The 22671-nt window shown below is 43.4% G+C and overlaps 1 protein-coding gene across 5 annotated transcripts in view; it reads right to left on the bottom strand.

The window, feature by feature from the left end:
- The window catches only part of YIPF1 (Yip1 domain family member 1), a 37862-nt gene that overhangs the window by 3174 nt on the left and 12017 nt on the right, over window positions 1-22671 (bottom strand). For 3 of the 5 annotated variants that reach the window (XM_063607395.1, XM_063607399.1, XM_063607388.1), the window contains 5 exons: window positions 16184-16300; window positions 11884-12050; window positions 11326-11508; window positions 5145-5242; window positions 84-134 (listed from right to left, as the gene is read on the bottom strand). In XM_063607395.1, coding sequence (XP_063463465.1) covers window positions 5153-5242; window positions 11326-11508; window positions 11884-12050; window positions 16184-16300 — 557 coding nt within the window. In that variant the 3' untranslated portion in view covers window positions 84-134; window positions 5145-5152. The remainder of the gene's footprint in view (window positions 1-83; window positions 135-5144; window positions 5243-11325; window positions 11509-11883; window positions 12051-16183; window positions 16301-22671) is intronic. The other 2 variants (XM_057298818.2, XM_003815005.5) reach the window with 1 other exon arrangement.

The raw sequence follows: 22671 nt of genomic DNA, 5'->3' as shown, positions 1-22671 counted from the left end.
TTACAGTGAATAAGCAAACTGCCATAATAGAAGAACATACGAGAGCTGTAGAAGAGCACAGAAAAGAAAATAAGTAATACTACCTGGAGTAGTCAAGAAAAACTTCAGCAAGGAGAGGGTATCTCAAGTGAGTCCTGAAAAATAAACAGGAAATTGCCAAGTAGACAAGGCTTGTGAAATGAACACTCTTGACAATGTGAGCGAGTGAAAGGATAACTGCATACAAACCCTGTGTATCCAATCAGGAGGATTTAATGACAAAGGACTCTCCAGAAGCCCTCTCTGCATCATTAATTAAAGCCCTGATCACACTGCGATATGATTATCTGCTGATGGCCCTCCTCCGGACAGCCCCACCTGTCACCGCCCCCGGAAAGCTCACCCCAATCTGGATGCGGTCTCAAGCCCTCAAGCCAAAGCAGGGCTTCCCAGGTACAGTTTCCAGGCTCTACCAGGGTCTTGGCTCAGAGAAGACATAGCACTGCCCTCATGTGAAAAGTTAATGAAGAAGGAAGGATGGAAGCCAGATATTCTTTATATTATTTCAATAACTTACGTAGGGGTAGCATGCTGATTACAAGTACAGTCCCACACTGCATAATGATGTTTCAGTTGACAACAGACCACGTATACAATGGTGGTCCCATGAGATCACACCATATTTTTACTGTACCTTTTCTATGTTTAGGTACACAAATACTTACGATTGGGTTACATCTGCCTGCTGTATTCAGTATAGCAACATGCCACACAGGTTTGTAGCCTAGGAGCAATAGGCTATCCCACATAAGTGTGTTGTAAGCTATACCATCTAGGTTTGTTTAAGTATATTCTATGATATTGGCACAATGATGAAACTGCCTAATGACGCATGTCTCAGAATGCATCCCATCATTAAGCAATGCATGACTGTAACTGGAAGCTCCCCTATGATCCTGAGGTTCCAGGGAGAGAAGGGGTTCTCCCTAGAATGTGTTCTAAGCTAAGCCTTCCAACGCTCTCCTGGGAATGCGCTCTAGGCTAAGTTTTCCAATACACAGATTTACATGGGGAAGGTAGGTTACTGGTGAGATTAGAAGCCTTTATTTTTCAGTGAAAGCTGGGAGTCCAGAGATGACAGTAGAAGGCACAGCCAGCTCGTAAATCAGCAGCATTCAGGGCTCTGGACAGCCTCTCTATCAGCAAAGCAATTGATGCTTCTGCCAGGGAGGCTGCAAAGAAGCTGTTCATCACTACCTCATTTGGAGACTTGACACCCAAATGGAGGCACTAACAGCCAAGTTCATAGATCTGAGCAAAGCGCAGAGGCATCAAATCTGTGTACACCAGTCTGCTAAGTCTTCAAGGGCCCTGAGGGGCAGGCTCTTCTCAGATGCTGCTCTGACTCTCTGAAGGCCTTTACAACCAAAATGAAATGAAATAACTTAAGTCCTAGCTCAGAGGCAGGTTGAGAGAGACCCTCAACATGGCAATGTCAGGTACTTTGGGCCAAAAGAGAGACCCAGGAAACTGTTGCCATTGTGTTCTCTACCTCTGTCCCTCTCCAGCTGGGCTCGGATTGTCTTGTTCTCAGTGATGTGAGTCCACATCGTCTTATCATGTTCCCCTGTACAGCCTAGGTCTTCATCTTCCCAAGAGCCATGGGAAGCAGACTACTTTTTCCAGAACAGCTAACTGACTGTGCTCAACCTTCACGACCCAGTTCAAACAAGAGCCCCTCTCTGAAGCTTCCCTCCAGGCCAACTCCAACTGAGTCCCTCCCTTCTTGGCCCCATAATGCTAAACTGACAACTTGGCTATGGCATTTAAAGCTTTAATAGTTCCTATATGGATTGACAACAGTATATGCAAATACTTCAAATATACACGTATCACTAGTTTGTGCTTGTGACTGAGAATCTAAAATGGCCTCCAGTGATCCCTGCCTGTCTCCAGGCATTCATGCCCTTGTGTAATTCCCTCCCCTAGAAGGTAGGCAAGACCTGTGACTTGCTTCTAGTCAATAGAAGATGGTAAAGGTGATGACCATCTCTCCTATGTTTACATTATATAGGACAGCAACTTCCATCTCACTATCAGACTCGATTGCCTCTCTCTCCCTTTATGGCTTTGATGAAGTGAGTGATCGTACAGAGAGGCCCACGTGGCAAGCAACTGAGGGTGGTCTCCAAATGACCGTCAGCAAGAAGGCCCTCATTCTACGAAGCCACAGGAATTGAATCCTGCCAACAACCTTGTGAGTTGGGAGGCAGATCTTTTCCCAGTCTAGACTTCAGGTGAGACACCAGCCCTGGCCAACGTTTTGACTGTAGCCTTGAGAGAGAATCTGAAGTAGAGGAGCAAGCTAAGTTATCCCCAGAGTCCTGCCCCACAGAAACTGTGAGAATGTGTATTGTGGTAATACCACTGGGCAGCAATAGATAATTAATACAGCAAGCAAACTCTCAGCTGATAAGACATGCAATCAAAGGAGTGTGGAGACTGCTACTAAACACCTCTAGACCCGCAGAGGAAGGCTCCATCAAACAGCCAAAGGCTAGCAGTGAGAACCTGCACGTTTTAGTGGTAAAAAGAACATTTGTCTAAAAAATGGGAAAGTGAAAAACCTCAAAAATTGGCTTCCCAAGACTTAGATATGAGTCCCAGCTCTGCCTCTAAGAGGTAGGTGATCTTAGTCAACCCAGATTTACTCAGCCCAGCCTTCTCATCTATACATACAATGTGGTCAAGAGAGCCGGTAAGAGTGGCCAATGAGAGAATAAACTAGGAAATGTTTTGTCAGGCCGGGCGCGATGGCTCACACCTGTAATCCCAGCACTTTGGGAGGCCAAGGTGGGTGGCTCACAAGGTCAGGAGTTCGAGACCAGCCTGGCCAACATAGTGAAACCCTATCTCTATTAAAAATACAAAACATTAGCCAGGTGTGGTGACAGGCACCTGTAATCTCAGCTACTTGGGAGGCTGAGGCAGGAGAATCTCTTGAACCCGGGAGGCAGAGGTTGCAGTGGGCCAAGATTGCGCCACTGCACTCCAGCCTGGGCGACAGAGTGAGACTCCACCTCAAAAAAAAAAAAAAAAAAAAAGTGTTTTGTCAAATGGAATGTGATAGACACATGTTAGTTTGCCCCAGAACTCTGGGGTGGCCTTGGGTAAGGCACTGTCCTCTCTCGGTCTCAGCTTCCTTATTGTAAAATGAGGAGGGAAGCCCATGCTATTTAATGTCTCCAAGGGCTCTGATCTTCTTTGATTCTAACATCGCATACCCATGAGAAGAGAGGAAGAGGCAAAAGTGGTAGACTATGACATTTTACAATAGTTCCCAGTCATTCTACTGGCCAGGGTGACTGTCTTACCATTAAGGAACTGGAAAGCATTTGACCAGTCATATCTAGTCAACCTACAGGGCCTACAACCTGGATTCCTCAACTAAGAGGGAAAATCCCCATTCGTTTTACAAAAAGGAAAAAAGGATCAAGGTAAAGTCAGTGGGAGCCACCGAACATAAACTACTGACGCACTCTGAGAGTGGCAGTAGCTTTGATTTTATTGCTGAGCACCTTAACTATGTGCCAGGAGCTTTTATAAAAATAATCTCCAACCTTCACTACAATCTTATATAGGTTGTGTCATTCTTATTTTAAAGACAAGTTAGCTGAAGCTCAAAGAGAGTAAGCCCCTTACCCAAGGCACATTGCTAGTACATGGTAGGGCTGGGATTTATCATTATTATTATTATTATTAGAGACAGGTTCTCTCTCTATCATCCAGGCTAGAATGCAGTGGCACAATCACAGCTCACTTTAACCTCCATCTCCCAGGCTCAAGTGATCCTCCAACCCCAGCCTCCCAACTAGCTGGGACTACAGGAGCATGCCACCATGCCAAGCTAATTTTTTGTATTGTTTGTAGAAACGGGGTTTTGCCGCATTGCCCAGGTTGGTCTCAAACTCTTGAGCTCAAGTGATCTGCCTGCCTTGGCCTCCCAGAGTGCTGGGATTACAGGCGTGAGCCACCATAGCTGACCTGGGATTTAATTGTAATTTTATTTAATTCTAAGCCCCTGGTTTTTGCACACATCTCATGCCTCTGGGAGAGAGCAGCTTGGGCAGAAAGGAAAGTCTGTGATTACAAAGCAAAGTAAAGGTTCTTGGCCTGCAGCAAGATCATGTGCAGAGTGTGGCTTCATTTATTCATGCCACAAATATTTACTGAGTGCCCTATGTATACTAGGTTATGTGGTAGGCAATGAAGATATAGAGTAACACCATTCCTTGTTCTTGTCGAGCTGAGCCTAACTGGGGAGACACTGTAGTATACAGTGGACAAACGAATGAATAAATAGCTGAACAAATGAATGAATAGGCAGATGGACACATGATTAGTCAGCCATTAGTGTTTCAAGCACCATGAGAGTGATACTTAATACAAAGTGTAATGGGATCACCAGATAAATTATATGACCAGATAAATGGCCGGGCACGGTGGCTCACACCTGTAATCCCAGAACTTTGGGTGGCCAAGGCAGGTGGATCACCTGAGGTCAGGAGTTCAAGACCAGCCTGGCCAGCATGGTGAAACCCCATCTCTAATAAAAATACAAAAATTAGCCAGGCAGTAGTGGCACCCACCTGTAATCCCAGCTACTCAGGAGGCTGAGGCAGGAGAATCGCTTGAACCCAGGAGATGGAGGCTGCAGTGAGCTGAGATCATGCCATTGCACTCCAGCTTGGGCAACAAGAGCGAAACTCTGTCTCAAAAAGAAAAAAAGAAAGAAAGAAAAAGAAAAAAGAAAAAACCACCAGGATTGTTATAAAATGGAACACACCCATATTGTGTTCCAGGAAAGGGTTCAGGGAGAAGAGAGTCCCCTCTACTGGGACCAAAGGCAGGAGCTCCTCTTACAGAAGAACCTAAGAGCTCATGTTATCCAACTCTATAAAGCCAGTATCATGTGGATTTCAAAACAGAGGCCTTCAATAAGAGGAACACAGAAACACAGACATGCACATGCACAAACCCACACTGAACTGTGCAGAAGGATGAAAGGGTCTGGCCCTCTGTGCTTAAAGCTAACAGTAACAGAATTGATACACCTGCCCATGTTTTATGGCACCACACAGCAAAATAAAAATAGAATCTCTTACTTTCCTCATTAGCTGGACTTGGCTGCAGCAACTGTTTGGTTTGGAGTAGCTGTAGTTGTTGGGAGATGGTCCATCTCTGGTGCATCAAAAAAGTATGCCTGTGGGAAAAAAAAAGACCCAGGAGGGAGTTAAAAAGACAGTGGTCCGGGTAAGTGTTTTTTTAGACTCCATGCTAACAGTACTTTTGGACTCTCACAGTCCCTAAGTTCTTCCTACCATATTTGTCATCACACTAAACTACAACCATCTCTGTTTACGTTTGTCTCACTAAATTGTGCGTACTTTAAAAAATTTAGCTATCATGTATTGAGCACTTACTATATTACATGACTTACTCTTAATAACCCTATGAGGTTGTTAGGATTATCCTCATTAGACAGATAAAGAAACTAAGGCTCAGAGAGACTGTCATTTGATCAGGTGAACATGGCTAATGAGTGGTGAAGCCAGAACTCAAAGCTAGGTCGCTCTGACTCCAAAGCACAAGCTCTTAATCACTACATTATACAGTCTTTCCTCCAGGGCAAAGGCTGTATCCTTCTTCATCTTTGTGTCACCAGCACCCCTGCACAGGGCCTGGCACAGTATGTAACCAATCAATACCTAATGAACTGAACTACATTAGCTTGCTGCTAAACTAGTTAGTTGGCTTTCTGCAAATACCTTGAAAAGAGAGTGCTAGGCATGCTTTCCCTAAAAATTCTTCAGCTGGGAAACGAAAGGTTTGCTAAGTGCTTCCACTCACCATCTACAATTTAACGGTCAAAAGTCAGAAGGAGGTAAAGGAGGGAAGACATTAGGTCTAGAGAAGCCTAACTTGAGCGAAGCCAAACTTGAGCCCAGGAAAATACCAATCTCACTACCCTTGAATACTGGTTGTTCAAAGGAAAGGTGAATCTGTTACTACATCAAGGCCCACTGAATGTTCATGACACCCCCTTGGGGTCAGTGCCCTCAGGAAGGTACACTGTTGTTAGAAAGCCAACAACCATTTTTCACCAGCTCTGCTCTCTATCAGCCAGAAGGGGGCACCAACACAACATGTTGGAGCTCTCCCCTACCTGTTGCTATTCCATGTTAACTCTTTTTGAAAAGTTTCCAGATGATGTCTTTCTCTGCAGACTCCCTCTAGTTTGCCCCATTCCCAGAGCAACTCTATTACTTTTAAGAGGCTTCCTCCTTAGGAACCCTTCCAGCAGCTGTTTTCTGGGGCAAGGAAAGAAGAGTCCCTAACTTAAGTGGGGGATGGGGCCACAGTGCTAGTGCTGGGCTCCTCCAGTTCTCCCTCAGGTGCACTGTGCCACAAGCCCCCAGGATGCAGGAACAAAGCCTTTCTTCCAGGCTACTGCAGGGTGCCCTTGTAAGACAGAATGAGCAAAGAGGCCCAGCTTCTACACCTGGCTCTGCTATTAGCTCACACTGTGACTTTGGACAAGTCGCTCCACCTGCTTTGGCCTCAACTTTCTGATCTATAAAATTAAAGGATTAGAAAAGATTATCTTGGGGCTCGGTGTGGTGACTCAAGAGAGAGAGAGAGATTGGGTGTGGTGGAGAGAGAGGGAAAGAGAGTGAGAGGGAGAGAGAGAAAGAGAAAGAGAGAAGGCAGGCAGGGAAGGAAGGAAGGAAGGGAGGGGGGAAGGAAGGAAGGGAGGGAGGAAGGAAGGGAGGGAGAGAGGGAGGGAGGGAGGGAAGAAAAGTAAATAAGATCTCAGCTGGGTGTGGTGGCTCACACCTGTAATCTCAGCACTTCGGGAGGCCAAGGCAGGTGGATCATTTGAGGCCAGGAGTTCAAGACCAGCCCGGCCAACATGGTGAAACCCCACCTCTACTAAAAATACAAAAATTAGCCAGGCGTGGTGGCACATGCCTGTCATCCCAGCTACTCAGGAGGCTGAGGGATAAGAATTGCTTCAGCCCAGGAGGCAGAGGTTGCAGTGAGCCTAGATCACACTGCTGCACTCCAGCCTGGGTGACAGAGGGAAACTCTGACTCAAAAAGAAAAGATGATCTCTTAGGGCCATTCCTTGAACAATCTTGAATTCTATGATTCATTAATTCCACAAATGCTTAATAACAATCACAGCCATCATTTGGGGAATGCCTACTGTGCACCAGACATATAGTTGATCATTAATCTGCTCAAAAATGCTGTAACAGGCCATTTTATCCCTTTTAAAGATGAGAAAGCTGAGGCTCAAAGAAATGGAGATTTTCCCAAGGCTAGACAACTATGTGTCTGAGCTAGGATTTCAATCCAGTCGAGTCCATCTCCATAGTCTGTGCTCTTCTAATTCTCCAACACTTCCTGCAATTTGGCGCCTAGTCTATGTCCAGTCCAGATCTAGGCACCGTGGAGACCTCAAAGCTGAATCAGCAGGCTCTCTGTGAGTAGGGGTAGGGCACAGCTCCCTGTAAAAGCCAGCAGTAACCACCTCAAACTTAGGCTTGTACATCTCCAAACATACACCAAAGGTGCAGCCTCTAGGTGCTTCCTTAGTCATCCCTGCCAGTGTGTTGTTATATAACTTAGACATCATTTACATGTGCAATCACCGAGGGGCCCCTGGCAAGTGTGGGGCTGTTATATGCTTCACTGCACTAAGGCAAAAACACCAATCCGTGTTCCCCAGGGGAGAGTGAGGAAGCCAAGCTGCCTGGTTCAGCCGGTGCCCCTCAGCTCAAATAACTCCCCTGCTAGTTCCTCTCTCTGCCCTAATAATAATGTCTTCCATTTACATGACTCGTCATATTTTCCATGCTGCATATATCATTCAATCCTTGCAACGTAAAGATGTTGCCATGGCATGCACGATCGGCCCCTGTTTCTAAGTGAGGAGGCAGGAGTCCAGAGAAGGGAAATCACCCAAGCAGGTGACAGTGGAGCTAAGACTGGAACCCAAGTTTCCTAACTTCTGGCTCAGCCCTTCTGCAGCGCACAATGCCTCCAGAAGAAAAAGGAGGGGCTGGTCACTGTGGAGAACAAAACCCAGGCATGATTGGCCCCTGGCTAGACACCTGACCACGGGATGGTTCCCTTCCTCCAGAAGGAGAAAACTGAGCCTTCCTCTCCAGGAAGAGGCCCTGCACCCCACAAGGACCTCCCTGCTCCACAGTCCAACCCGTCCCGCTCTTCTGAGTCCCTTACAGAATGAACAGCCTCTTCTGTCTCCTCATCTCCACTGCTTTCTCATCCAGGTGTGTAATGGGTAAAAAGTTCAGGAGAGATGAGAAGATGCCAGTGAGAGGCAACAAGGAAGGGCATTGTCATTAAGAGTGGAAGACTTCAGCTTTGGCCCAGGTACCAACTGTGGGACCTTGGACCACTCTTACTTGGGTACTACGGAGGAATAAGCAGCATACTGGCCCTGGCAGTGTCTGACGACACAGGCTCCTTTAATGACTTTGCATCTGAGGAACACTTCACAGCATATGGAGGGCTTTCACAGCCAGCTCACGGCATCTCACAAAACCCCAAGAAAACAACAATCCCTTTCACAGATGAGGAAACCAAGGTTCTGAGAAGCAAGTCTCTTGCCTAGGTTTGCAGCGCTGAGCATCTCTCAGTCCAGGGCACTCCCTGCTTCAGAATTACGCTCTTTTAGAAAGTTCCTGAGCAGCAAGATGGGCAGGTAAATCCTGGTTTCAGCGCCATCTGCCCCAAAAGGGAACAATAGGCACAGGAGGTAAAAGGTCCTGCCACAGGTACTAGATGAAATGGGTTCTTTTTTTTGTTTTTTTGAGATGAAGTCTCGCTCTGTCACCCAGGCTGGAGTGCAGTGGTGCAATCTCAGTTCCCTGCAACCTCCACCTCCTAGGCTCAAGCGATTCTCACACCTCAGCCTCCCTGGTAGCTGAGACTACAAGCACGTGCCACCATACCTGGCTGATTTTTTTATATTTTTGGTAAAGACAGGGTTTAACCATGCTGCCCAGGCTGATCTCGAACTCCTGAGTTCAAGCCATCTGCCTGCAACTTCCTCCCAAAGTGCTGGGATTATAGGCAAGAGCCACCAAGCCCGGCCTGAAGTGGGTTCTTAATAATAACCATAATAACTCCCTGCTTCAGTGCTCAACCTGCCCTGCTCCTATTCCTTAGAGAAATGAGAAAGGCAATGCCTCCTCTCCTGCCTCCTTCTGCTCACCAACTTCTCAGCCAGGTACGTGAGGGGAAGAACTTCAGAAGAGAGACGGGAGATGCCAGTGAGGGACGAGAGATACCAGTGAGAGTTGGTCACAATGAAAAGGATGTTCTTCAGCAGACAGAAAAGTCCCAGAAGAGTCACGGCAGCATTTTAAGGGATCAACTCAGAGATTCCAAGTGCCAGAAATTAATAGTGTCATTCTGCCATGACTCAAACCAACAGGCCCGCCTCAAGGGCTTAAAGCTTACGCACATGTAAAGTGCATGTAAACTAGGTTTGTGTTTCACAACTTGGCACTTTTTATGAAACTTGTTTAATGATAAGGCATTGGGATTTCATTAATCTAATGAAATTCTAATCAGATTAATGCATTTAATGAGACATGGTTATCTACACAAAAATGTTAAAGATCAAATGATGCCAAAGAAACATTTACTCCTAAAATTGCAAAACCTGACCAAGGGTCTGGAAACCTGCCATGTGGACTAAGACACCTTCCCATGGCCATATCCTTTCCTTTATTAGGGACCTTAACATTCTTGGACTCTGATTTTTTTTTCAAAACCTGCAACAGGGCTTGTTAAGGCCGTGGACAGCAAATTTTGTGCACAGTGTGTACAGAAGACATAAAACCATGTCTCCTTAGGATCAAAGGAAAGGGACCTAATTTATGGGCATTTACAGGACAAGTTCCATGTTAAGTGCTTTATAGATATCATTTTATTTGCCTCTCAGAACAACCTTGTGGCAGGAAATATACCCATGTCACAGATTAAGAAATTAAGATTCAGAGAGGAACAATAACATCTCCAAGTTCACACAGCCAATGAGTGACAGAGCTGGTCTTCAATCTGGGCTTATCTGACTCAAAGGCACATGCTCTCCCTAAAAAGACACCTACATATGAACTCAAACACTCTTTTAAATGTTGTTCACCTTAAAAGTAACTCCACTTTCCCATATCTGACTTCATTTTCAAGCTTTCCACCTTCAAATTTAAAACTTTTAATTTCTACCTTTAAACTTTAAACTTTCTACCTTTAAATAAAACTTTAAATTTCAAAAATCTTTCTAGGTATGTGCAGAAAATCAGCAAAGACATCCAAAAACAGAATCCCCCACCCCAGCTCCCTAACTCTATATAGTCAGCCCTCCACATCCACAGGCTCAGCATCCTCAGGCTCAACCAACCACGATGAAAAATATTCTTTAAAAATATGTAAGTTAAAAAAACCAATATGACAATAAAAATCATACACATTTTAAAATACAGTATAATAACTATTTACATAGCATTTACATTGCACTAGGTATTATGAGTAATCTGGAAATGATGTAAAGCACATAGGAGGATGTCTGTACACCATTTTTATATAGAGAACTTGAGCATCCATGCTTTGGTATCCATAGAGGGTCCTGGAACCAACCACACCCCCCACAACCCCCATACCGAGGAACAAATGTATACAGACACTCATCCACACCTATTTCCTCTGGTCAGACCCCAAATTCTCATCAGATTACTGAAATTAGGCAAAACCAAAGACTAAAGCCAAATTCTCATAATTTCACCACTTCCCATGTAGGTGAGTCTACTTAAAATGAAATTTTATTTCATAGAATCAATTTTTTTTTCTTTTGAGACAGGGTCTCCCTCGGTCACCCAGGCCGGAGTACAGTGGTATGATCTCAGCTCATTGCAACCTCCACCTTCTGGGCTCAAGCGATCCTCTCACCTCAGCCTCCCAAGTACCAGCTACTTGCGATGCTGAGGTGGGAGGATCGTTTAAGCCACGATGCCCAGCTAATTTTTGTATTTTTAGTAGAGATGGGGTTTCACCATGTTGCCCAGGCTGGTCTTGAGCTCCTGAGCTCGAGATCCGCCCACTTGGGCCTCCCAAAGTATTGGGATTATGGGCGTGAGCCAACGTGCCCAGCCCATGGACTCAATTTTAAAAGAACTGTTGTGTCTAACAGTTTGAGGTCTTTTAGCATTTGGATATAAAACACACCAAAAGAATATACGAATGAACCCATACCAAGCAGCCCACAGAAAGCAGCATATGGAGCAACACAATTGTCACAATTGTGGCCAATGCAACGCGTCGGTTATCCTCACGAACAGCTGGCCAAAATGTCATTGTCAAGAGAGATCCTGAGATGCCCAGGGCAATCATGACTAGAATCCAACGAACAGCTTTCTGGGGGATAATCCACAGTATCTGAAAGAAGAGAAAAGGAGGAGCAGGGAGTTCTTGGGAGGCATTTGTTCATTCCAGGCACATATGTTTACAAAGGCCCCTGAGCCAATCAGCAGCTGGGCCCCCATTGCCACTCTGGTTTTTCAGTACAGGCTAGAGGAACACCACCAGCATGTAGACTGAGGCATATGCTTTTATAACAAAGGGCCCAAGATCCAATGAAGGCACTAGGCTCCCCAGACCCCTTTCATGCTTAACTTCTAACTTCAAAGGAGATTTTTTCAGGAGCACGTGAGTATTGCACTGGAAATAATGATGGTAGGTCAAATTCTTGGTTGAAGTTTCTACCAAGAACAGAGCATCACTCAGAATCTACTCCCTAAGTATGGTACTTACTGCGGTGGGGATATAAATGAAGAGGGAATATCCATAGACACACACAATCTCCAGAAATGAATAGGAGACGATGTTCATAACTTTGCTGTTTCTCCACATGAGGAAACCCCAGAGTGCGAGAGGAACCAGCCAGGCATAGGCATAGATGATGGTAGCTGCTATGGACACTGAGGATGACAGGACACAAGTTTCAATCTCCATCATGCCTTTAGTAGACTATCAGAGCACTTCCAACACCTTATTGTACTTAAATGCTAACATGTCAATTGACTTCAGTGGACCACGGAATCATGTCTTACTGGTCTGTAATCCCTGAGCTTGGCACAGTACCTAACACACAGTAGGCACTTTAGAAATGTTTGTTGAATTAATGAATCTTTACCATTCGTCTTTGTGGTGAGGATCAATAGTCTCTCATATGGTTTTTATAGTTCATTTAATAACAACTAATATTATTAAACAACTGAACTATGCAACTGAAATACTTCAGAGGGCCACACTGCAAATGTTCATATATAGTAGATATTTCAATCAAATAAAAACCAACTATCCCCTTGGAAGAACATATTCTCTTCCTCGGTGTAACAAGAGCTGACACTGACTTCTTTAGCAAATGTATTAAAATGCCTTGGGTAGAGATTAACTTGCTCTGCATGCTCTCTAGAGTTCCTCTGTTTCTGAAATTGGGAGATGCAGCTCACTGATTAACTGCTTGAAATATTCTCCAGTTTTACTTTCTTCCTTAAATAAATAATTCCGCCACTGTGGCAAAAAATGCTATTGAGTGGCTCCTCAGAACAGCAACGTTCAGCATATCCCTGTACCTCTCTCCTCTTCCTCTAGTAGCAGCACGCCCTGGAGGATTCCCTTTCCCTCTTCTGGAGTGGAGGGTCATAAAGTTATAGGTAAGCCATGGCACCAGCCCTTTCTACATGAAAATCAGTAGGTCATTCACTTAATGCATCTTGGCAAGAACAAAGGCACCCCTAACAATTATAGTCAGACTCTGGTTAAGACATGAATGTCCAAAACATGTTTTAGCTCCCAGAACAGTTTTTTCACACTGGGAATTGCCTCGTTAGGCCAAATGTAATTCTGCTGATGTACTACCTTTTTCTTGGATAACTAAGGGAAGAGGAGGAAATTACTCCCATGGCTATAGCTGTCACTTATTGATCAACTACTGGGCATCAGGTATTACACTCGGTGCTTTATTGAGAGGCAATGTGGAATAATGGTCAAGGGCACAGACTCTGTATGCAGACTCCATGGGTTCTAGTCCTAGGAAAAGAAACTCTTGGGGGTAAGTTACTTAACCTTCCTGTCTCAGTTTCCTCATCTATAAAATGGGAAGAAAAATAATATACTACCTTCTAAGATTAATAGGAGAACTAAATGAATAAAAGCAGGTAAGAACTGTTCTAAGTAGAAGAGTGACTGATCAATAATAAATGCTCAATCAAGAATTAGTTTTTATATTGTTAACTAATATGCAGCTACATTTATTTCATACAATCTATATCGTCATTTTAGAGATGAGGAAAAGGGGTCAGAGAAGCTAAGTTGTTTGGTCAAGGTCACATAATTAACAAGTTAGTAGAAGCAGGATCTCATCTCAGATGTGACTCATACTTTTTACATAAAACGGAAAAATGTTTATTGATAGGGCCAATGACTACTTTACCAGTATATATATCACATCACTTCCTGATACTGGGATGCCCAGCCAAAGAGGATAAGAACAGGTAAAGACTCTCCTGAGTTTCCAGATCCCCAGGCAAAGTGGGTCACTCCTTCTTCTATGTCAATATACCTACACTTATCTCTGATACAGAGGTTAATATGTACTGTTTACAGCAATAGTCATTTACTAGCTTTCTAACCACTGAACTACTTGAAGGCAGGATCTATATCTCATGGTTAATATTTACTGAATTAAACTCAAATCAAGGTTATTTGATAGAGTTGAGATTGAATCCAAGTCTGACTCCATGATGGACAAGAAGGGGAAGTGGGCATGGAAGGTAGAGGGGAAGAAAAGAAGGAAGGATACATGGATACATTTTCTCTCTCTCTCTCTCTCTCTCTCTCTCTCACACACACACACACACACACACACACACACACAGGCAAATACATATCTTTCTATGCACACACAGTGAACTAGTTGAAGGCAGGGTTTCTATCTCATGGTTAACATTTATTGCATTAAACTCAAACCAAGGTTACTGGATAAATAATGGGATTGAATATATGTGCACATATTTGGGTGTGTGTGTGTATAGTAATAGTTAATGTTTATTGAACTCTTTTTGGTACAAACCACTATTCTAAGCTTTTTATATATATTAACTCTTTATTCTTACAATAGTCCTGTAAGATAAATATTATTATTTCCATTTCACCAGTGAAGAATCTGAGGCTCAGACATAAAATAGCTTGCCCAACAGAGTAGAAGCTAGTGAGTGGTGGAGCTGGAACTGAAGCTAGTGGTCTAGTTCCAGAACTGGTGCTCTTATCCAGGCTACTTACAGCCTCTCGACAGCAGAGCAGGCAGGGAGGGAGCGAGGGAACTGAGAAAGTGGTACAGGCCAATCTCCGACAAAGCCAAACTTCCTCATTTGGGGGCAGCTGTCATCTGCAAGTCTCTAAAAGCTGTTTTGTTTTTTCTTCTAAATACCCAATACTGACATAAGAAAGGACGTTTTAAAACAAGAATGTCATTCACAAGCCCATCCCTAGGACACATTCATTTCTGCATTTTCCCTTCCAGACTTTGATCATTTGCAGATTTCTTTCTCCCCGCCTTTTTTTTTTTTTTTTTTTTTTGAGACAGAGTCTCTCTCTGTTGCCCAGGCCGGAGTGCAGTGGCGTGATCTCGGCTCACTGCAACCTCCGCCTCCCGGGTTCAACCAATTCTCCTGCCTCAGCCTCCTGATTACAGGCGTGCGCCACCATGCCTGGATAATTTTTTATTTTTAGTAGAGACGGGTTTCACCATGTTGGTCAGACTGGTCTCGAACTCCTGACCTTGTGATCCACCCACCTTGGCCTCCCAAAGTGCTGGGATTACAGGCGTGAGCCACCACACCGGGTCTCTTTTTTTTTTTTTTTTTTTTTTGAGACAGTGACTCGCTCTGTCACCCAGGCTGGAGTGCAGTGGTACAATCACAGCTCACTACAGCCTCAATCTCTGGGCTCAAGTGATTCTCCCAACTCAGCCTCCTGAGTAGCTGGGACTACAGGCATGCACCACCATACCTGGTAACTTTTTTTTAGTTTTTAGTTTTAGAGACAAGGTCTCACTATGTTGCCCAGGCTGATCTCAAACTCCTCAGCTCAAGCAATCCTCCCACCTTGGCCTCCAAAAGTGCTGGGATGACAGGCATGAGCAACCATGTCCAGCCCAGATTTCTCTTCAGCAAAGTTGCTAACAGAATAGGCACCAGTTTGGAATAAGTTATGAATTTTCCACGTAGCTCTAGGTGCTTTGTGATTGGCAATTGCAGATGACCCCAGCTAGTTGAGCCATCACAGCCTAAAACAATGTTTCTATTGTCTCCAAAATGTGGATAATACAAATAATGCCACACAGGAGACCTTCATGCACACCTTTAAATTATTTTGTACACTTGTCTTAGAATATATTCCAGCTGTGGCCAGGTGTGATGGCTCACACCTGTAATCCTACCTAGCACCTTGGTAGGCCGAGATGGGAGAATCACTTGAGCCCAAGAGTTTGAGATCAGCCTGGGCAACACAGGGAGACCTATCTCTATAAAAAAATAGAAAAATTAGCCAGGTATGGTGTTGCATGCCTATGGTCCCAGCTACTCAGGAGGCTGAGGTGGGAGGATTACTTGAGCCCAGGGAGGTGGAGGCTGCAGTGAGCTGTGATCGTACCACTGCACTCCAGCCTGGGTGACAGAGCAAGTCACTGTCTCAAAAAAAAAAAAAAAAAAAAAGGAATAAATTGCAGTTGCTATTCGGCCTTGATTTACAGCTTTCCCAAAGATTATGTGGACTCATAACATTGTGAATGTACTTAATGCCACTGAATTACACATTTAAATGGTAAATTTTATGTAATATATATTTTACCACTGTAAGAAGAAAAAGATTATGTGGATTTATATAGATGGGTGGTAAACTCATCTACACATTTGAGTAGATACATTGAACCCTAAAACACAAAAGCAGGGCTGCAGCATCTAGAGATGGGGCCCAGGAGCTCAGTGGGTAAAAAGAACTCGAAGCTAGAAACTGACAGCATTCCAAATGAGTCAAGCTATTCACCAACCTTTTCGGAATTCGGGCACATAATGGTACGTCTTCTCTCCCAGATGGATCAAGAAGTTGGAAAGATTCCCACTAATTGCTATGGCAAAGACCAACGTGGCACATATCCAAAAGGGGCCTGCAAAGGAAACCAGAAAATTCAGAAACAAGAAAATGAAGCATAAGCCTTTAGATTCTTACAGAATTTCTTATCTTCCTCTTGTATTCATGTTAGCAAAAGAAACTGAATTTTCTAGATGGGATCAACACTTGCTGAAGGGAAATTTTTTTTTCAAAGGTCAAACACACATCTCAGTAATTAGCTGCCTTAAAGAAGGTGGGGTGTTGGTACTCCAATCCAAAGGCCAAAACGCCTTCCACAATTAGGTGAATGAAGACACTGATTTCTGTATAGCTTCTTTTGTTGGAGGATCACCACCGACAAAGAAAAATTCACAGGCTTTTTATTAAACCTTCCACCAGAATACATGAAGTAAAGATTACTTCGCTTATCTAAGTGCCAAATGTTAGCATCACAGAAAAAGAAGTCAAATAAGACAGAGCTTGTGCAGCATACAGAAAGAGCAGGGCAAGCAGAACACATGAGGGCAGAGTCGATTAAACCTACCAGTTCACCACGGTTGTGTTGAGTGTGAGTGTGTGTGTGTGTGTGTGTGTATGCTTAAGGCTTTTTCTTTTTTTTTTTTCATGAAAAAGTAATACAATGCACTATATACACCTACTGTCTACCCACAAAAATTAAAATTAAAAATTAAAAAAAGTAATATATGTATATGGTCCAGTGTTTCAAAAGGTACAAAGGGAATATGGAGAACAGCAAGATCCACTCCCTCTCTGTGCCCCGGCTCTCTATCTTTCCTCCCTAAAGCTCACCAAAGTAAGCAGTTTCTGATGAAACCTGCCAGGAATATTCCACTCATGTATATAAGCAAATGCGTGTGTATATGTGCATATTTTATACAGATGATAACATACATATATGTCCTCCTGTGTACCCTTCTATTTTCACCTTAATATAGCCTGGAGAGTCTATCACAGCTACTCATAAAAATCAGCTTGTTCTTTTTCAATGGTTTTAAGATATACCACTGAGCAGATGAGTGGACCATGCTTTACAAACCTCTTTCATTATTTGCATGATTTCGTGAACACTATCCTTGTCTCTCCCCATCTAGAAAAAGTACTATGTAGAACAAATACAATCTTTAAATTGAGAGATTTTAATAAATTGTATGAATTTCATTTTTCAATTTCACTAATATTTTGCAACACCCTTTGGGATAATTTCAGGTACCTTGACACGTCACAAAATTACGAACATTACTGTCATAGGGGAGATGACTAGCAGAAACAGATTAGTACTTTTCAAAGGCAAGCACTGGCCCCTGAAGGTGGGAAAAGGAACACAAGCAATCAAATGGGTATGCTTCAAAAAGTCACCAGTATTAGCTCTCCACAAACTGCCTCTTTACTCACTAGACTGAAAGCTCTCTGCTGTAGACAAGGACTAAATCTCACAGTATTATTCTGAGTGCCCACACATAAGAGTGGCAAAAAAAACCAACAACAAACAAAAAACCCCACAAAGCCCCTATAGCCAAAAAGCTTTACTGAATGAATAAAACTGACCATGTGTTATAGATGAGCTGAGACCATCCAAGGGTATGACCACAAGTGGCCAAAATATTAACTTACAATACCCAAATAACTAGAAAACCAAGAGTATTATGTCCTCTCAGTCATTATTTACTAAGTAGCCACTACCCTCTGCTGGGGACACGATGATGTGCAACAGAGACACAGTCACTGCCTCTAGTGCACCCATGCACTCCGGGGAGACGATCAATAAAATATCTAATCTCAGAGGGTAGTACAGGGTGCCTATGGGAGCATATAGGGAAGATGGAAAACCTAGAGAAAGGGATGTGTAAGCTGGGATCTAAAGAAGAACGGGAGTTCACCAAGTGAGGACAGAAGAGAAGAGAGGTCCATGAAGAGGGAATAGCAGGAGCAGAGACTGAAGTAAGAGGTACCAGTTCGAGGCCAAGCTTCAGGTCAGGAGTAGCCAGAGATTGAAGAGATGGGCCAGAGTCAGATCATGAAGGGTCTTAGAGGCCTTGTTGAGTTAGGAATTTATCTTGAGGGCAACAGGCAGCCTGTGAATTGGGCCTGGAGGTATAAGCCTGTAGTCCCAGCTACTCAGGACACTGAGGTGAGAGGGTCACTTGAGGCTAGGAGTTTGAGGCAGCAGGGAGCTATGATCATGCCTCTGAATAGCTACCGCACTCCAGCCTTGGCAACACAGCAAGGCCTCATCTCAAAAAAAAAAAAAGTGGGGGCGGGGGGGAATGTGGTGGCTCACACCTATAATCCCAGCACTTTGGGAGGCTGAGGCAGGCAGATCACTTGAGCTCAGGAGTTCAAGACCAGCCTGGGCAACATGATAAAACCCTTTCACTAAAACATTAATTAACTTCTTTAAAGGCAGGCTGGTATGGGAAGATATGCATACTAATGTGAAGACTTATCTAGCATTCTCTAGCTGCCCCATGCTCTAAGCTACCTAACAACTCTGGCACGGGAACAGCGGGAGAAACAATATTTTCAGGTGGCCTGAAAGGTCCAACACCTGCCCACCCACTACCTCTATGTGGCCCAATGCTCATCCTTGGACACAAGCAAGAAAACTTTCCCAGCCCTTAGCATTTTTGTCCCTCTCCTATTATCATCCCTCTCCCCTGTTTGCAACCCTTCACTGAACCTCCCCTGCTTAAGGACAAAATCCTAATTCCTGAGACTGATATAAAAGGCCCCAGGATCTGGGCTCTGTAACTTCTCCAGCTACCCCCAGTGGAAGGCTGGACTCCAGAGACATATGACACCCACTCATCCCAGGACCTGCCATGTTGCTTCATACTGCCTTCTCCCTGTTTCCTGCCAAATTCCTACTCTTATTATGGGTTGGGGGTGGGAGAGAGCCTTAATTTAGGTTGTATTTATAATTAAAATTTCATATTATGCATTTTTATATTATGAAATATTTCTAACATACAGAAAAGCACGAAGAATAACACAAACACTGGTTACCTAGCATGTCACTTTTAAAAAATATTTTTAGGCCGGGCATGGTGGTTCACACCTATAATCCCAGCACTTTGGGAGGCTGAGGCAGGCAGACCATTTGAGGTTAGGAGTTTGAGACCAGCCTGGCCAACATGGTAAAACTCAGTCTCTACTAAAAATACAAAAATTAGCTGGGCGTGGTGGCACATGCCTGTAGTCCCAGCTACTCGGGAAGGCTGAGGCAGGAGAATCACTTGAACCCAGGACGCAGAGGTTGCAGTGAGCCGAGATTGCGCCTTTGCACTCCAGCCTGGGTGACAGAGTGAGACTCTGTCTCAAAAAATATATATATATTTTTAATGGTATCATACTATTCATATCCTTCCACAACATGCTTTTTAAAATCATTGTGCTAAGATTTATCTATATTTATGCTTTTAGCTCTCATTCATTTTTTTAACTACAGAATTCCATGTATGAATATAGTAGCACAATGTATCCATTCTCCTGCTGATGGATATCTTGGTTGTTTCTAAATATTTGCCATTACAAGCAATACTGCTACAGTGAATAATATTCTTCTATATGTTGTTCCATATATATGTGAATTCCTCTAAAATTATCTACCTAGGAGTGAAACTGCTGAATTATAGGGTATAAGCATCTTCAAACTGCTCCAATTTGCATACCAGTTACATACCCACCAGTTACATACCTACCATACAAAAGTTTCCACTGCTCCATATCCTTGGCCACACTTAATATCAATGTTCATGAAATCTGACTTAGAGTATGTCACTCCTGGCTTGGTGCAGTGGCTCATGCCTGTAAGGTCAGCACTTTGGGAGGGTAAGGCAGGAGGATTGCTTGAGGCCAGGAGTTTGAGGCCAGCCTGGACAACATAGTGAGACCCTGTCTCTACAAAAAATACAAACATTATCCAGGCATGGTGGCACATGCCTGTAGTCCCAGATACTCATGAAGATGAGGTGGGGGAGGATGGCTTGAGCCCAGGATTTTGAGGCTGCAGTGAGCCATTATCGAGCCACTGCACTCCAGCCTGGGCAACAGAGCAAGACCCAGTCTCAAAAAACAAAAAAGTATGTTACTCGTCTGTCCAAACTCTCCAATGGCTTTGCATTCAAGCAAATGCCAAAGTCCTCACTGTGACTTATGAGACCTTACCTGTCCCTCCACACTGTCTCTCTCACCTCATCTCCTTCTAGGTCCCCCTGTTCACTCTCATCCAGTCGCAATAGCCTCTTGCGGTTCTTTGAATGTACTAGGCTAGCTCTTGCCTCAGGGCTTAGGTGATCCTTTGCACTTGCTGATCCTTCTGTTTCAAGTGCTCTTCCCTTAGATATCTACATAAATCACTCCCAATTACTTCAGGTCATTACTCAAAATTCACCTTTTTAAATTTTCAAATTCACCCATTTATACAAACACTTCATGTCCTTCTTCTCTCTGCTATTAAATTTTCACCTAAGCATTCATTACTAGAAAACTATATATTTTACTTTTCTTTGCTTATTGTTAAGCTCAGTAAATTACAAATTGCCTAAGGGTAGAGATTTTTATGTTTTCACTGCTGTATCTCCAGTACAATAGCAAGAGCTCAATGTTTGTTGAATGAATTGAATGAATAAATGAAGACAAGCCAAACTGTATATGTTTACTAAAATAATGAGCATAAATAATGTTATTTTACTTTTTATTTCTCTGGTTGCAGGTGGGGCTAAGCATCTTTTCATATATTTATTGGCAATTTTTCCCCCAGAGTTGCTTGGTTTATTCTTCTAATTTGTGGGAGTTCGACATATATTCTTGTTTCTCACTGTTTGTTGGTTATATGCATTGGAAGTATGTCCCCTGGTCTGTCGTTTATTTTTTTACTTATGGTTTATTTTGTTGTGTAGAAATTTTAAATTTTAGGTGAAATGTAGTCAAAGTTATCAATCTTTTCCTTACACTCTGTAAATTGTCATCTTTTTCTTAACTGCCTTCCTCTAACCTCCACCCACAACAAAACCTAATCCTCTCTGCTATCAAACACTTCACCTATATTGCACCCTCTTCTTTTAACCATGTCTATGAGCTAATGAGGCTACTAGTGTCACAGAAAAGAAGCAAGCCTTGGATTCAAGCCCTGGCTTTGTCATGAGAGGCAGTATAGCATAGTGATGAAGAAATGGATTATGAGCTACAGTGTTGATTTGAAAATTGAGCCCAGCACTTACTAGCTGTATAATCTCAGGCAAGTTACTGGACCTCTGTGTGACTCAGTGTCCTCATCTATAAAATGGGGATAATAATAGTATCTCCCTCATGAAGTTGGATCTGGCATAAGGATTAAATGAGTTAATACAGGTACTGCCCTAATAATAGTGTCTGGCACATAATAAGCACTATATGTGTGTTTGCCATTATTATTGCTAACTCTGTAACTACGGGCAAGTTATCTCCTTAATCTCAGTTTTCTCTTTTGTAAGATAAGGCTACCTTGGAGTATGGGAAATAAAATAGCATAAAATACTAAAATAGTGCTTATCTCCACGCTTGGCACTTATAAGGTATTCAACAGATGTTAGTGTTCTCTCTTCTTCCTCATTGGGGCTAGGGACCATGGCCTTATCTTTAAATCCTCAGCCTCTAGCACAGAGTCTAGCATAAAATAAGGTGCTAAAAATTGTTTGAGCACCTGCTGTGTGCCAAGGCCTCTGCCAGGCACTAAAGACACTGAGGCACAGAGCCTGCCCCTCAGGATGTTCTCAGGCTACAAGTAAGAATGAATGAGACAGAGAAACCACCCTGACAACCCTCAGATGAAAAGCATGGGCCAGTGCAATGGTTTTCACACCAGGCTCCCTAGAGTCCATATTTAAAATCAACATATATGACTGCTTTACTATTTATCATTCTGATTGAGCATATATATCAATGATCCTCACTGAGCATCAGCTTCCTCATTTGAAAAGTGGGGATACTTTGCAAGGGTTGTTGCAAGAATGAGATATGATCAAGTACACACACAGTCTTTGGTACAGCACCTGGCACACGGACAGCACTCTCTTCTCCCCTCAAACACAGGCCACTGTTGGGGCCTTTTCCTCAGGAGTACTGGGTGGACCTCTGAGTTTTTCTCAGACAGCATTAAGGTCAGGGATGACAACAATCCCCGGCCCAATCCTGTTTCAGACTTCCACTGCTGGTGACCAAATCCTAAAAGGAGCCAGCTCATCTGAGGGCAGAGCTGGAACTCAGCATATCAATGAAAAAGTGTGAGAATACCTTCTCCTCCAACATCAAATGGTCCAATCTCCACCTAGTCAAAGTGACTAAATTTGTCTCAAGTTGTAAAGTCATTTGAAGAATTTTTAAAAATCATTCTTTTTATTTTTATTTTTTAGTAGAGATAGGGTCTCC

The sequence above is a fragment of the Pan paniscus genome, chromosome 1 (assembly GCF_029289425.2).
Source record: "Pan paniscus chromosome 1, NHGRI_mPanPan1-v2.0_pri, whole genome shotgun sequence".
In the NCBI taxonomy this organism is placed as follows: domain Eukaryota; kingdom Metazoa; phylum Chordata; class Mammalia; order Primates; family Hominidae; genus Pan; species Pan paniscus.
This window is presented reverse-complemented; position numbering and strand designations above follow the sequence as displayed.